The sequence below is a fragment of the Ambystoma mexicanum genome, chromosome 11, assembly GCF_040938575.1.
Source record: "Ambystoma mexicanum isolate Mex_15411 chromosome 11, UKY_AmexF1_1, whole genome shotgun sequence".
Classification (NCBI taxonomy): domain Eukaryota; kingdom Metazoa; phylum Chordata; class Amphibia; order Caudata; family Ambystomatidae; genus Ambystoma; species Ambystoma mexicanum.
The window spans coordinates 89,857,299-89,873,671 of record NC_090934.1 but is presented as its reverse complement, the minus strand read 5'-3'; the positions used below and the strand labels follow the sequence as shown (position 1 = coordinate 89,873,671).

The window sequence follows — 16,373 nt, the reverse complement described above, 5'->3', positions numbered from 1 at the left end:
ACCGACTTCCGTCAGGACGTCCAGACCAGGGTGTTGGACATGCCGTTCGACGGCAGCAACTTGTTCGGGAAGGCATTGAACGAATCCCTCCAAGCCATAAAGACGGACACGGAGACGGCCCGCACCCTAGGAGCCCTTCAGCAACGACGGCCCTTTCGGAGCTCCGGAGGCAGACAGGGGGCCTCCAGAGGATCCAGCGGTGGCTCGTCGTCCTACCGCCAGGCGGCACGCGCCTCGTCTCGGGAGGCCTACAGGGGTCGCGGCAAGCAGGGAGCGCCTCGCCGCCGTCGGCAAGGTGGCCAGGGCGGCAAGGCCACCACCTCCAAGCAGGACTGAACCGGCCGTGGCCTCGGGCTCCCACCGAAGCACCCCGGTGGGAGGCCGGCTGACGAAGTTCGTCGGAGTGTGGAAGTCCATCTTTTGACGATCGTTGGGTGCTGGAGACCCTGGCAAGAGGACACTCTATCGAATTCCTGAAGAAGTGCCCTCACGTTCCACCTGTGGCCAGGAAGGAAAATCACGTCCCGCAACTGCTGTTAGAAGTACGGGCGATGCTCAGGAAAGGCGCCATCGAGCCCGTCCCGAAGAGGCTCCGGGGTGTACTCAAGGTACTTCCTCGTCAGGAAGAAGACGGGTGGCTGGCGCCCCATCCTGGACCTTTGTCGTTTGAACAAATACATCAGGTCACAAAAGTTCAGGATGGTCACCCTCCAGCACGTGCTGGGACAGCTGGAGGAAGGCGACTTCCTATCGTCGCTGGACTTGGAGGATGCATACTTCCACGCTCCCATCCTCAGTCACCGGAAGTTCTTCAGGTTCGTTGTCCAGGGACGCCACTACCAATTCAGAGCACTGCCGTTCGGATTGAAGTCGGCCCCCAGGGTCTTTACCAAGTGCCTGGCACCTGTGGCTGCGCCTGCAGGGGATTTACGTCTACCCCTACCTGGACGACTGGCTCATCCGCTCAAGGACGAGGGAACTCGCCGTCGAACACACTGCGAGGACCGTCCAGCTACTCACAGACCTGGGATTCACCATAAATTACCCAAAGTCCCACCTGGTGCCGTCGAAGGTGGCCCTGTTTCTGGGAGCGAAGCTCGATGCAGTGAGGCGCCTGGCGGCACCGTCGGAAGAATGGACGAAGACCATTCTGGGCAAAGTGCAGCGCCTGCTAGCCACGGACGTGGCCAGGGTGTGGTCCATCAAGTCCCTCCTGGGGATGATGTCCTCTTGCATCTACCTGGTGCGCCTTTGCAGACTACGGATGCGCCCTCTTCAAGAATTTCTCGACTCCCGTTGGATGCAGGCGACGGGCACCTTCGAAGACAGGATCCCCCTCAACGAGGTGTTCTGGCGGGCGATTCAGTGGTGGGGCGTTCGAGCGCACCTCACGGCGGGCAAGGACTTTCAGACGCCGGCATACCAGGATACAGTGACGACGGACGCGGCGCCCACACCGGAGATCTCCACGCAAGAGGCCTCTGGCTCCCGGAGGAGAAGCTCCTGCACATCAACATCCTGGAACTCCGAGCCGTGTTCTGGGCTCTCAAATCGTTCCTCCCGTCGCTCAAGGGCAAGGTGGAGCGGATCTTCCCGGACAACACCACGACAATGTTTTACATACGGAAGCAGGGAGGTACCAGATCCCCAGCCCTATCCAAAGAGGCACAGGATCTGTGGCACTGGGCGGTCGCCCAGGGGATGTTCCTGGTTCCCTTTCTCCTGGCAGGAGAAAGAAACACCATCGCTGACTCGCTCAGCAGGGAGCTGCACCAGGATCAGGTTGATCAACTCTTCCGACGATGGGGCAAACCCCAAATCGACCTGTTCGCAACAGCGACGAACTCGAAGTGCCAGAGGTTCGCCAGCAGGTTTCCCCAGCCGAGAAGCATGGGCGATGCGTTCTCGTTCCCCTGGGACGGCCTATACCTGTATGCGTTCCCTCCGTTGCCGTTGCTGCTTCGACTCATCAACCAGCTCAAGACGTCCCGGTGCAGGATGATCCTAGTCGCACCGGCGTGGCCGAGGCAGCTCTGGTTCCTGGACCTTCTGGACTTGTCAACGTCCCCATCCATCAAGCTGTCGGCGGACGTGGATCTCCTCTCCAGAGGAGGCGCCATCTTCCGCCACGACCCGGCGTCGCTGAACCTGCAGGCTTGGCTCCTGCAGCGCTAGAGTTTGGAGGGTACGATATACCGGCCGACTGCAGAGAGGTTCTTGCAAAGGCCAGGGCGTCCTCGACTCTCAAATGCTAAGGTCACAAGTGGAAGAGGTTCTCTATCTGGTGCCGAGCACAGAAGATCAACCCCCTACGGATTACGGCCCCTCAGGTGCTGCCGTACCTGCTATCGCTGGCAAAGGCTGGGCTAGCCCATGCCTCCATTAAGATTCATCTGGCGGCGATCTCCAGATATACCAGAACCACAGGACGGACGTCCCTGTGGTCCCATCGACTGGTGAAAGAGTTTATGAAAGGACTGTTCCGGTCGTTCCCACCGGTGAAGTCCCTGGCATGGGAACTTAACGTGGTGCTGACTAGGCTCATGGGGCCCCCATTCGAGCCGATGCACTCCGCACCGATGAAGTTTGTGTCGTGGAAGACTGCATTCCTGGTGGCCATTACCTCCGCACGACGAGTGGGAGAGATCCAGGCCCTATCCTGCAAAGCACTGTACTTGACTTTCCATGCCTCGAGGGTGGTGCTTAGAACGCACCCCTCCTTTATGCCCAAGGTGCCGTCGGACTTCCACCTTAACGAGCCCCTGGTGTTACCTGTTTTCTTCCCGTCTCCTTCGTCGCCGGCCGAGAGGACTTTGCACTCGTTGGATGTGGCTAGAGCGCTGAAGTTCTACGTAGACCGCACGAAGAATTTTCGGAGGACATCACAGCTGTTTGTGAACTTTGGACCTGTGAATCAAGGGAAGGCTCTCTCGAAGTCTTCTATTTTCAGATGGCTCTCCGGCTGCATCATGCACTGCCACCGGTTGGCTAACCTACCGCTGCCAGGCCGTCTGAGAGCCCATTCGACCAGAGCGATCGCTGCTACTACGGCGTTCCTGTCTGATGTGCCCCTGCTGGACATCTGCAGGGCTGCTACGTGGAGATCGACGCACACCTTCACGAGATTCTACTGCGTCGATCGGGATTCCAGGGAGGAGTCCAGGGTCGGCCAAGCAGTGCTGCGCAACCTGTTCGCTTAAGGTGAGGAGGTTAAGAGACGCTTAATGTTGAGTCGTTGTATTGCTTAATGTTGAGCCTGTTCCCACCTCCCATGGTTGTGCATGTGTGTACTGCTATGTATTCTTATATTCATGAGCATGTGAATCCATGCCAGACCCCATGCTGGAGAAGGAACAAGTTACTTGCCTGTAACTGTTCTCCAGCATGGGTCTGGCATGGATTCACATGCGAACCCTCCCGCCTACCCCTCTGCGGCTCTTCACTTGGTCATACTGCCACTTCACGTGCTACCAAATCTGAAGATGGCTGCCAGAGGCGGGGCTTAGGGAGATGGCAGTCATTGGCTGTGGTCAGTATGACGCAGAGATCAGTGATTGGCTACTACTACGAAAGACAGATCAGAAACGAAACTGATACTGATTTTTTCTTTACCGAGGATTCCCAGCCTGACAACGGGGAATATTCATGAGCATGTGAATCCATGCCAGACCCATGCTGGAGAACAACAGTTACAGGTAAGTAACTTGTTCCTTCTTGTTTTCGAGTGACAAACTTATGTGGTTCTGAGGCATTAAGGATAGGAGAGGTGTGGTTAGTCTAGTCTGCTGGTGCGCAGGAAGGAAGCACCATGCAGTAAGTGTGTGTCTCTAACTGGTTGCTTAATTATTTGTGGTGTAAGCCGATAGGTTGCCTTAGGTCACAAGTAGTGGTGCGCTGGTCGGGGGTCCTGGTTTGGAATTGGATTGTTGCAGATGCGTAGAATCCTTTTTTTGGTAAGGCCGGTCTTAGTCAGTAGCTGCTTAAGTCATGCCCTGTGGTTTAAAGCAAGAGTTTGTCTACTACTTGTTTGTTTAATCAATTTTATTATCGTGTTTCCAGGTTCTCGGTGGTCCACTGTGCCTCATTTGTCATGCATGTCATCCATATATTTTATGAGTGAGGTCTATAGTGCATGATTTTTGTGAGAGGATTCATTTGGCAGGTTGTTGCGACTTGAGTGTTGGGCCGCGATACAAATTGTGCGCTCTTCATTTGTGAAGCACGATGGTCTGTGGTTCAATAAATGTTCCTTCCCCTCAGCGCGATCGCTTTATTGCGGTTTTTATCGATTTATATCGCTGGGCCATAGTATTTTTTGTATTTAACTGTGCTCCTCGTGGTCTTGTGCATTGTAAATTGGTAATGGGTGCCGTGTTTCATTTTGGGTGCTTATGAGGGCGGGTGCGTGGTCACATTGATATTAGGTTTATAATGGGTGCATTTAGGTGCCTGAGGGTTCTCTATCGTTGCCCTCCTGCCCCGTCCCATTCTCTTTCTTTAATTTACATAGTGGCTGGTAAGGGTGCGCTGTGCGCATTAGATTTAAGCTTTTGCATTTGTGAATAGCATTCCATTTGCAAGCTCCTTATGTATGTTAGCTACGTTAAGTCTATACAAACTGTCGGTGCGTTTAACCTTATTTAATCGTTTATTTTGGCGTTTCTGAAGCAGTTTGTCCTCGTTCCTCGAATTAAATGGAAAAGATAAATACAGTGCTTGCTACGTGTTTGCATTTCAAGTGTGAGAGGTGAACTCTATTCTACACGTTTCTTACCTTTTGGGTCGGTTAGTGTTCATATCTTGTACTGTGTTCAGGTCATGTCCTCTTCGTGTTTGGTCGGCTGCTGGATGTGCATTCAGTCTCTCTTCTAATTGCGTAATTCAAAAGGACTTTCAAACGGCCCATGTGATTTCACTGTGCATCACGTATTGAAGTTTCATTTATGAGATTGTTTGCACAGCCCGTTCGAAAAGCCCACCATCAGTTTGTTGATAGATAAGCACCACTGATGTAGTGTATTTGTGAATTCTTCACCTTGAAGTGTCGTTGCCCTGCCCGACGCGATCTCGTTTCAACCCCATGGTTTGGTTTCCTGTTTTTGCTTGTAAACCATTTGATTTGGTCGCCTTTGGCTGCATGTAGTCTGTTGTAGTTCTGATTTTAACAATCCCAAAGTCTCATATTTATATTTTGCCTATTTGCGTTTGGCTCTGGTCGACTTTGAGCTGGCGTCGGACAGCCAATCTAAAAGCGCACAGGCTGACATATGAAACAAACTTCCTCTATCTTTAACAATAGACTGATGGGTGATTATCGGTCTCTATGGAGCCACTGACTTCCAATCTTAATATGAATAAGTCGGTTACTAAACAAATCCATAAACAGAAAGAAATACAAACAGAATAAACCATGGGTAGAGCACACAAACTGATATTCGCCAAAAACAAAAAAATATTTCCTGTTTGTGCTAATTGTTGCGATGCATTTGTTTGTAATAAATGGTTTAAGTTATATCTTATATTCATTCTTGTTCAGAAAAATGCAGGATTTCCTTGAAGATGAGGCAGAACTATCTGGGAGTGATGAAGGAAGTGGGGATGAGTTTGAGGGGGAAGATGATGAGTATGAGGAAGATGTCCTGGATGAAGATTTACCTTCCGACGAGGAGCTGCATGACCAAATCAATAAAATACACAGGTGAGTTATGTGCTGCTTTCACCTGGACTCTGTCTTGGGAGCGTGGGGCTGGCATCCCAACACGTACGTAAATGCTTTACTGATGTCCCCAAAATGATTCTACAAAATGTGTAGAAGACCCCAATTTAAAATGAACGGTTTCGTTTTAGAATATGGTACTGGGTGTGATGGAGTCTGGGACTCTGTATTCCGAGAAAAACTTTTCAGTTTTGCACAGAACATCAAAGCTAAGGCCATAATTTTGGTATTATGGCTGCAATTTTAGCAGAATGGCCCATAGACACATTGTGGCGCATTTCCTCCCTTAAAAAAATCTTTTGGCTGATTCTTAGCTATATCTCTTAATCTTCGTCTCTTGTGCTTATTCGTGGCTTCCCTTTTGGCAGCCTCGCACTCCAACTAAAACCCCCTTTGGGGTTCCTTGCACTTACCGTCCTTCTCTCTTTCATGCTAGCTGCCCTACCTGCTGCCTTTCTCCTACACCTGCTGTTTAGGAGAAAGGTACCACATTCTGTGCCTACCTGGATTTCCTGGCTATGCATTTGATTATTCTTGCACCTTTCCACCTACCTTCACTTGCACTTTCTGAATGCATTCAGGATCTGCAAAAGATCACTTTGTCACCATTCCCTCGCCTTTAAGGCGCAAGAAGCTGCTACGGCCACATTTGGCACTATGCAAATCACTAATCAATAAAATTGTGTTTTTTTTTTTTTACTTTTATAATTGTCGTAGTTTACTTTTGTATGCTGCGTTTAAACTCTTTCCCTTGCATGGACTCTATTGTAGAAAGGTCCTCATGGATGATGACAAACGGCAATTGCGACTGTACCAGGAACAATACCTTGCTGACGGGGATCTTCATAGTGATGGGCCTGGTCGCCAGAGAAAGTTTCGGTGGAAAAATCTAGGTACTGGGCAAAGCTGCCAAATAGTGCTAGTTTGTTGGGAGTAATTGCAGTCATCCACAGCATTTCATTGCTTTCAAGCTAGGTTTACGCTTTTAAGTACTTTGCATGCATGTGTACCCCGGGTCAACATGCATGGACTACCTGAAGCTTGTAGAGGTTAATCATGTGCAAGGTGTTCCAAGGTAGTAGTGATTTTCATTGTACCTTTTCCATCTCAGGAGAAAAGACTTCCAATTAAACGTGTCGTCATTTAACTATTTGTGATAAAATGCCCAAAGTATGTTCACGCTTATAGTTTAGTGCCTTGCACCGATTTTGTAAAGCAATGTATGTGTATAACTTGTTAAGGGACATTTTAAAACTATACTATACTAAACTAGATATTTGTACAGATGATGCTTCCCAGATGGACATGTTCCGTGGAGATTCCGAAAATGAAGACCATGAGTGGCACCATGAAGACGTGGATGAGACTGAGGCAAAATATAGAAAAGAGCGGTTTGAGAGGCAACAATGGCTACGGCAGCAGGTATTCCATAGATTCGACTTGTCTGGTTTTACTGCTCCACTAGTTTTGTAGATTGAGCACTTCTCCAAACTCTTAATAATGGCCAGGTGACTTAGCGAGTTAGGTTCTTCAGGTAACAACCATTTTGTTGATTACAGCAATACTCCAAGGTCTTAAAACAATTTGTTGATGTTCTTGTGTATACAAGTTGTAGATGTCACACTCCACCTATCTAGAAGATGGTGATTAACTAATGGAAAAGTGTAAGGCTTCTGTGGCTCAACTACTTCCTTGAATTAGCACACTTGGTACATAATATTGGTTGTTATATGGCACCTGTATTGTGCCCTACTGCCATTGGTATGGCCTCGAAGCACTGTGGGGGCTGAACGCCCTTCGGAAAAGTGTAGTCCGAGATGTAGGAGGTGAAAAAAGGATTTCTACAATGCATGTGTACATTGTTTCCCAGCATGAAGGTGGATAGGGAGTGAGCGAGCGAGTCAGAATGGTCAGATTATGTGCATGGCTGGTCCAACTTTTGCGTGGTTCCAGCTGTATTCTGTTGGAGGAGGTGATGCTGTTTTGAGTTTGTGTAATCGAGTAGTGTTTTTTTTGGGAAGCATGCAGGTGAGTGGGCTGTGCCTGTGCGGAATATGGTTATTCTCCAGCATGGGGTCTGGCATGGATTCACATGCTCATGAATATTCTGCGTTGTCAGGCCGGGAATCCTCGGTAATAGAACAGTTTCACTTTTACTTACAAGCTGTCTTTCTCCTATAAACCAATCACTGAGCTCTAGGTCATACTGCCCCCAGCCGATAACTGCCCCTCCCTAAGCCCCTGCTCTGGCAGCCATCTTCAGATTTTTACCGCACGTGTTGGGAGTCCTGGTTGCTCCGAAAGCTTTTCTATGTTCGCCCTTTTTTGTTAAAAAGTTCCTTATTTTGTCAAACCGAGGCTGTGTGCTCTTTTGCTCCTTTGCCCGGCAAGCAGGGATCCCTTTGTCGGCGTCTTTCAACGCCCCATCAAGGGTAAGAATCGTTCCAGAAGGTCATTGGGCCTACAACGCACGACAGACCATGTTGGAGGGAGGTTCCCTCTTCAAGCTCTGCTCCAGCTGTGGATTGAAGAACGTGTTTGTGGAGGTCAAACACTCCCAGTGCCTCTACTGTCTCCATCCAGACCACAGAGAAGCGGATTGTGAAATATGCCTTGGTTTCCCTGTCGTTGAAGTTTGAAGATTCGGACTTGCAGCAGGACTTCACCGGTAGGTTCAGTCGTGGTAGAGGCCCTCTTCTGTTAGCTTCTCTTCGGTTCTCTCGATCCAGTGGCGACTCTGCCTTCTCAGTCCCAGAGACCTGCTTTTTATGCAGTTTTCCCCCATTCACACAGCCTAGCTGTCAATCACACAGCAGGGTGGCTGTCCCGCCAGGACAGTCACCACAGCCAATCATATCAGAGTGCGACATGGGTCTCCAAGGAGACACTGTGCAGGGAGTCCTAAACCCCTCCCTCACGTCCTGTCCCCCTCAGACATTCAGGCGCCTAAGGAGGGCTTCTGTGCAGAAGCCCGCAAAAGGACGGCGAACAAAGGAACCAAACCTGGTTTGTCACGCAGAGTAAAACGCAAGAGACTTTTACAAAAAGAAATGGCGAATAAACCCAGCCAGAACCGTATAAAATTAAATATGGTCCAGCGGGTTTAAGTTCGAGGCTACCAAGATAGCCTAAAACAATACCAAGGCTATTTAAAATAACTGCGGTAGGAAAAATAGGGTACTTACCACTGCCACCAGACAAACCTTAATAAAAAGGGAACGAAATAATGTTCCATGAGAAACAGACAAAAATGGATAAATAACCCTTTCCAGAGCTGTAAGATAGTTTGTACTGGGTCTGTGAGTTTAAAAAGACTAAAGTCAATAGCAACTTTTCATGTTATGGGAGACAGTTGTCCGTCGCAGAAAATGGAGTCGGAGTGGGGAAGTCTGAAAAAGACAACCCTGTGTCACTGCACTGAAGGTGCTGTGTAACACAAAGTAAAAAGATGCCTATGGAGTAGGTGAGGCTCCACAGTCTATGAACACAAGAAAATGTTACACACACAGCAAAAAAACACATTTAAGAGTGGGAGAAAAGGAGCTCACTCTTACCAGGTTAAAAAAAAACAGAAATACAGCAAAGCTGCTGAGGGACTCGGTAGGTAAGGGAAATTAGCCATTTTGGAGAATTCTCCCTAACCGACCTGCCCCAGGTGGTCCAGGTGAAGTCATCCTCGTCGATCGAGCTGGTAGCGGCTGCCCTCTCGAAGACGAAAGGGGCTGACCCGGTCATGACGGCTCCCCGAGTGGCCCGAGGCCAGCAAGATTCAGTGTGAAGATTAAGCTGGGAGATGGCCAGCTTTTTCAGGAGTTTTCGCAGGAAAGAAGTGATGGAGATTGGGTGATAGTTAGCTGGGCAAGAAGGGTTGGCAGAGTTTCTAAAGAAGTGTGCCCAAGTGGTGCTTCAGGAGGGCGGGGGGAAGACTCCAGTGGCGAAGGAGTGGTTTTAGAAGTCGGCCAGAGCAGGAACCATGGTGTCAATGTGGTCCTTGATCACTTTGGAGGAACAGGGGTGAATCGGTTTTGACGAGACTTTCATAGATCAGACTTGTCCATAAACCTCGTTTGGGGAGAACAGGGGAAAGGAAGAGAAGAGAGGTGGCCGAAGAAGGGCCAGAGGAAGAGCAGGGAGTGGAGGGAAGAGGGGGAGCGGGAGAGAAAGGACAGGATGTCCTGAGTTTTTGAGATGAAATGAGAAGCCAAGGCCGTGCAGAGGGCCTGGGTGGGGACAGGAGAGGTAGATACTGCAGCAGGATTGGCCAGCTCCTTGCACATTTTAAAGAGTTTGGCCGAGTTGTTAGATGCCGCAGAGACGGGGGCTTGGATGTGGGCTCTCTTCTTGGTGTGGACAGAAAGCCGGTATTTCCTTTGGAGCAGGCAGCAGCCCAATTTGTCAGAGGATGTACCGGAAGTCCGCCATTTCATCTCAGCCACCATGCACTTGCATTTAAGGGTGACTAGGTCAGAGTCATACCAAGAGTTGCACTTGGCTTTGGGCTTCAAGCGGATCCTCGTGACAGGGGCAAGAACATTGAGAGTATCGGACACAGCAGAGTGGAGCATGGAGAGGGCTCTGTCACGGTGAGTCAACGAAGGTGGGAGGAGGGTGGCAGAAGGTGGCGGCGAAAGCCTCAACTGACACACGCTTCATGGGGTCAGAAACCGAGAAGGTAGGTGGCAGTGGAGAGAGAGAGAGAGATCTGTGTAGGAATGGCAGAGGCAGGGATCCAATCCGGGAAGATCACGGCTACTCCCCCTCCCGAACAGCTGGATCAGGGCGCAGAGAGGATCTTGTAGCATTTGGGGAGGAGAGTGTCAAAGCTTTTCATAGAGCTGGCCGTGAACCATGTCTCGTGAGACCAATGACATGGAGGTCAAGTTCCTCCAGGAGGCAGTAGATGTCAGAGGAGTGTTTGACAAAAACATGGAGGATCCATACTGCTGAAAAAGCAATTAGAAAGGTACTTACATAATTTCAAAGTGTACCAGCAAGGTATCACTAAATGTTGAGTTACTGTAGACTCCAGAAGCAATCGTGGTATCTCCTGATTGAAAAAGCATGTTTATTTTGTAGAAAATATTTTGAACACAAAGTGCATTAAAAAATTGGGAAATATTTTATATAAAATAAGTGTTAAAAAATGAGAAATATGCAAGAAAGGAGTACTCAAAAAAAGGTTTACACAAAGAAACGTAAAAGCAATTGTCAAAAATTGTCATGATTCAAAATTTGTGAGAAACAAAAGTTAACAAGAAGTTACAAAAAACTGAGTGGTGACCACAACTAGAGCCAACACTCATCAATTCGGCTTAAATTCAGCCATAACATTTTTAGTTAACAGATTCATTCAACTGACAGGTCTGCCTCTGAATGTAACTTCTTAGTCTTTTTGGTAATGGTAGCTGTCTTAAAATATTCAAAGATTTTTAGTTTTTTGGAGCTGATCACGGGCATTGGAGATGGATGTGTTCTCTAAGAAGAGCTTTTCTTCCTTTCTGAAGTCCTTCTGTATCTCAGCACTCAGTCTGAGCAGTTGTGATAGTTGGAACCATCAAGTCCCCTACTGCATTTGATCGCAATATGACTAAAGGTAGTGGTGTATTCTTTCAGTTAAAAACAGGCAAGGCTCATTGCGAACAAGCATTCAAAAGATGAGTAAGCCTGTGATCGGGGCTCAGAGAGGATCTTGTAGCAATCGGGGAGGAGAGTGTCAAAGCTTTTGATAGAGCTGGCCATGAACCATGTCTCGTGAGACCAAGGACATGGAGGTCTGGTTCCTCCAGGAGGCGGCAGATGTCAGAGGAGTGTTTGACAGCTGAGCGAGAGTTAAGAGTGGCAATATGGATAAGGTTGCCGTCTTTGAAAGACTTCCGGGGAGGGTTACAAATCAGAGGTACAACCTGCAGATGTGTAGAAGGAGCCCGAGAGGGGGCAGAAGATGGAGTAGAGGGCAAGGTAGCCAAGGATGAGACAGCATGAGGAGGCAAGGAAGCTGAGGAAGGGAGAGAAGGGACAGCAGGAGAAGACATGAAATTGATGAGGCGCAGGAAGCATCTATCAGAGGGTTGGCTTGAGGGCCCTGGACCAAGACGGTGCCATTCATGTAAACCCCAGTGTAGAGCAACTGTGCTCAACGCAGCTACAGCATCCAATTGTAGCCGCCGGCAGGCGGAAGCCGGCACAACTGCCTAAGGCCACCTGTCCCGAGCTTGGAGGAATGCAGGGCTGCCCGAAACTCTACCTATCTTCCATCACGCCAGAACGTACACTTGAACACTGCAAAATTCAGTGATACACTGCACGCGGTAAGAAAACAACAATTTTATTGGTATGTGACCTTGCTGATGGCTCCTTTTACCTGATAGGGCTGCCCGCCCTCTTCCCTGCCATAGTAGCGAGGTGCCCCACAGCTCCGCACTGCTCCCTCTCCCCACACCTGCCACTGCGCTGACCTACCCCACAGTGCGTCTACCCCCCACACCCGTGCACAGTGCCTCAGCCCATCGCACTGATCACAGCAGCCCCCCGCCTTCCCCAGTGCGAACCCACCAGCCCATGGTCGGGTTACAACCCCATCGGCTGTAAAGCACCCCTATGACAAGCAGACAATATCTGCCTCCGTTTGTTGCCACTGACCACACTTGCCCTTACATAGGCCTATTGGGTAGATGCTGCGTTCATACTGCATAAGAATACCACTGCTAACAGCAGCAAAATATTGAATTTCGTCTGATTGCCCCCATTCCCTGCATCACCTGTATTAATTTTCGCCTGATTGCCTGCATTAAATTTCACCTGTTTGCCAACACTGCCTGCATTATTTGCATTGAAACTTGACCTGTTAGCCATAAGCTTGTTTTGCATGTGAAACCTGCCAGAACATCTACCCCACCTCCACTGAACACATCATGACAGCCCTTGTACTCCCATCACACAGACATCCCGCCCACCGCCTTCCTACCTGCCTTCTCCAAACCCTTGTACCCAACTGCCGCTCCCTGCAGCGCATATGTACCCAGTCACAACCCCTCAGGCAACATGCTCAACCAACATGACCACTGCTCCAGACCCACACCGCCACACAATCAATCGCCCTAGATCTGTTGGCGCAAAAAAACGTATTCCTAGGCTAGCGCTCATGTTATGCTCATGCCTCCACAGCCACCGCCCCAACTCTGTCCACGCCAAGACCTGTAAATCTCACTCACCTGACATTATCAAAGACTCTACTCCTGCCCCACCTGAGGCTACCAAAGCAAACACCACCACACAGTCAAACAGTCTTTAATTTAACATGGCACCACTACAATGTGTTCTGATTAATGTTAGATCTCTCATGGCACACGCCACTGAGAAACCAAGACATCACCAATCTTGACCTTGATGCCTTAGCTATTACGGAGACCTGGCTCCACGAAGCCTCAGACCCGGCCCTCTCGCTAGCCCTCCCACCAGGCTACACCATCTTTCGGCAAGACAGACCCTCTACCAGAGTTGTGGGAGTAGCCCTCATAGTTAAAGAGCTTAGCAGCAAGATCAATAACTTCATCCCTCGGTGAGAACGTAGACTCCCTCAGTCAAGATCGCCATCCCTCCCAACACCACCATTGTCATTCACATAGCATACCGCCCCCAGGACCTATAGCGGATTTCCACGACAACCTTATCCATCTCCTTGGCAAAAATGTGAAAACGACCTCCAAATCTATTCTCTTGGGGGATTTTAATCTTGGCCTCAATGAGAAGAAATACAAACCTGCTAAATCCCTAGCCAAAGCACTGCAGGAACTCTGCTTCCACCCAAAAAATACTCGACCCACTGCAAGCGCCGCACCCTAGACTGGGGGGTAGACCATAATTGCGTTGTCGACATCAGCTCCAACACCACCACCCCTTGGACCGACCACCACCTCATACATTTCTTCATCCCCACCACCACCAACGCACCCAATAGCCCTAGCTCTGTCCCACCAGCCTTAGCTAGATGTGCACGCAACCTCACTAAAGAAAGGATTCTCCCATTCATAGACATTCCAGTACTCATTCATCCTTCATCAGACCCCTCAGTCTTGGCTAACATCTACAACACAACGCTCAAAACAGCCGTGGACGCCATAGCCCCGAACAAAAAAGCGAAGAAGATAAAACACTCCAGCTCATGGTTCTCATCAGAACTGAAAGATGTATGCACCTTAAAACGCAAAGCCCTGAAAAAATGGCAAGGATCCCCACAGGACGCCACGTTCATCGCTTATAAAACCTTAGCTAAGCAATACAAGCAAGCTATAGTTAAAGCAAAATCATCTTCCTATAATGATAGAATCACCAATGCCACCTCTGAATCCAGAGAACTCTTTTCCATCTTGAAAGAACTGTCCAATCCAGTCACCAACTTACAAGAAGTCGTCAAAGACGAAGCTTGGTGTACTTGTGTTCAAAAAGCCCTGATTAACAAAATTGAAAAAGGTCCATGCCCCCCCCCACAATAACCTCTCTAAACATATCAGGACAGAATCCTACACTGTAAGTAGGGACAACAAAAATTCAAAGATTGTGCAGACACCCATGCCCATTTTCTCAACTTTCATCAATGCCTCGTTCAAATCCAACTCAGTCCCTGATAGTCTAAAGAGGTTGGGTCCGCCCACTATTGAAAAAACCTTTGTTTGACCATGAGATAGCCAACAACTACAGACCAATCGCCACCGTCTCGTTCCTGTTTAAAATTCTGTACAGAGTTGCCTTTACCCAAATCGAGCAATTCCTAGAAGAAAATAGCACCCTAGGCAAAAGACAATTTGGATTGCGCCCGGGCCATGGGACAATCTGCCCTACAGAATCTCAAAATACAACTTGGAGACATTATGGACAAAGGCAAACCAGCACTTCTCCTACTTGACTAATCGGCTTCCTTTGATCTCGTCAACCATGACATCCTCTGCAAACAACTTGAAAATGCTGCCCACTTCTCCCCACAAGCCATAGCCTGGATCGAGTCCTTCCTCAAAGGGAGACTTATGAGGGTTTTATCAGTCTGCCTGTGCTGCTCCCACCACCACACACTGTTGAGTCCCACAGGGCTCATGCACAGCACCCACCCTGTATAACATTTTCACCCACCCCCTCTTCAATGACATGGATCATTGCGGCATAGCTTATACTAACTATGCCAACAATACGCAAGTCCTTCTCCCACTCACAGCCTCCTATGAACAAGACTCGGAAGCCCTAACTAACATGTACGCAGCCATCCAGACATGGATGGCAGCAAACCGGTCTGTCTCAATGGAGATACAACTGAGATCCTCTTGGTAGGCGCTAAAGAGAACTTCTGTAAACTTTCCTCTCAATACTCTACTTTCAACATTGACAACACACCTATCGCAGTATCACCATCAGTCAAAACGCTAGGTGTATTCGTCGACTCCTCTGTCCATGATACGCCAAGTCAGTGCCATTGCCTCCTTGGCTGCACTCACCAGTAACATTATCAATGCTGTCAAACCATTCCCATCAACCAAGCACTGCCGTAACATTGCCAGGGCCACAGTAGGCACCAAACTCGACTACTGTAATGCTCTCTTCCTAGGCATCTCCTCCAAAAACTTTAGAGTTACACAAAACAACGCCCTCCGGGTAGCTCTGAGCATCCCCAAATGGAACACATCTCCCAGGCTAGGAGAGAGGCACATTGGCTGCCGGTTAAAACCCTTGCAATCACACATACATGCCTCTCACACAATGCCCCTCATGCATATCTACTAGGATCACCCCTGTGACTTCTTACACGCCCATGAGGTCACACCTCACCAACCAGATCTACGTGCCATCCTTCAAAAGAGCCAAAGCAGGGGGCGCTAGCTTACCACACTTCGAACCTAAAGGCTGGAACGCTCGCCCTACAGCACTCAAACGAAACATCATACACAGTATTCCGTAAAGTTCACTTAGCCATGCCTGATGACCAGCCTCCACCAATCTGTAACCTGCAACTAATGACCTGTATCTAACCTGTCCCACTGTAACCACGGAACCTGTATTTCGAATGGATTGTGTCCTCCCACGTATTCCTTATCTTTAATAGATTAATTTCTAGCTTGCTGGCCCCCAAATTGTTTTCAGTAGAGGGTGCTACGCTTCGATGTCCCTCAGAGGCCTCTGTATCGACGTCGTAGGTATAGAGTCGCACGCAGCGTCCGGTCATCAGTTCCGTTTTTCCGCACTTCGTAAGCCTCCGAGACGTAACGCTTGGTTCTTCAGTGAATCATAAACTTCGATGTTTCGTGAAGAAAAAAACTTAGAATCTTCAATCCACGATGGCATCTTCATCAGCTCCATCGAAGCCCCAATTCGGCTTTAAAAAATGCTGGGATTGTGGAAAAAAGTAGTCTTTGACTGATCCACACAGGATCTCTGTGATGCCTGGGCCCAGAGCACCCATGTTCAGAGTGTGAAGAATGTCTTTCTAGGACGGCGAAAGCCTTGAGGGAGCTTAAGGGGAAGCTGGAGAAAGAAAGGTAATACCGCAAATTCTGTTACCCCTTCAAAATTGACCCCTGACGAGTCGAAACCGTCTCCTCGTCGAAAAAGAAAGCATTCAAGTTTGAGGTCTCGGAGTGGATCACACCACTCATCTGCTTCGAGACACAATAAG

At 49.0% G+C, this 16,373-nt stretch overlaps 1 protein-coding gene across 1 annotated transcript in view; it reads left to right on the top strand.

The window, feature by feature from the left end:
- CLSPN (claspin) overlaps nucleotides 1-16,373 on the top strand; it is a 503,683-nt gene that overhangs the window by 384,067 nt on the left and 103,243 nt on the right. The window contains exons 19-21 of the mRNA XM_069622600.1: nucleotides 5,537-5,698; nucleotides 6,488-6,609; nucleotides 7,002-7,138. Coding sequence (XP_069478701.1) covers nucleotides 5,537-5,698; nucleotides 6,488-6,609; nucleotides 7,002-7,138 — 421 coding nt within the window. The remainder of the gene's footprint in view (nucleotides 1-5,536; nucleotides 5,699-6,487; nucleotides 6,610-7,001; nucleotides 7,139-16,373) is intronic.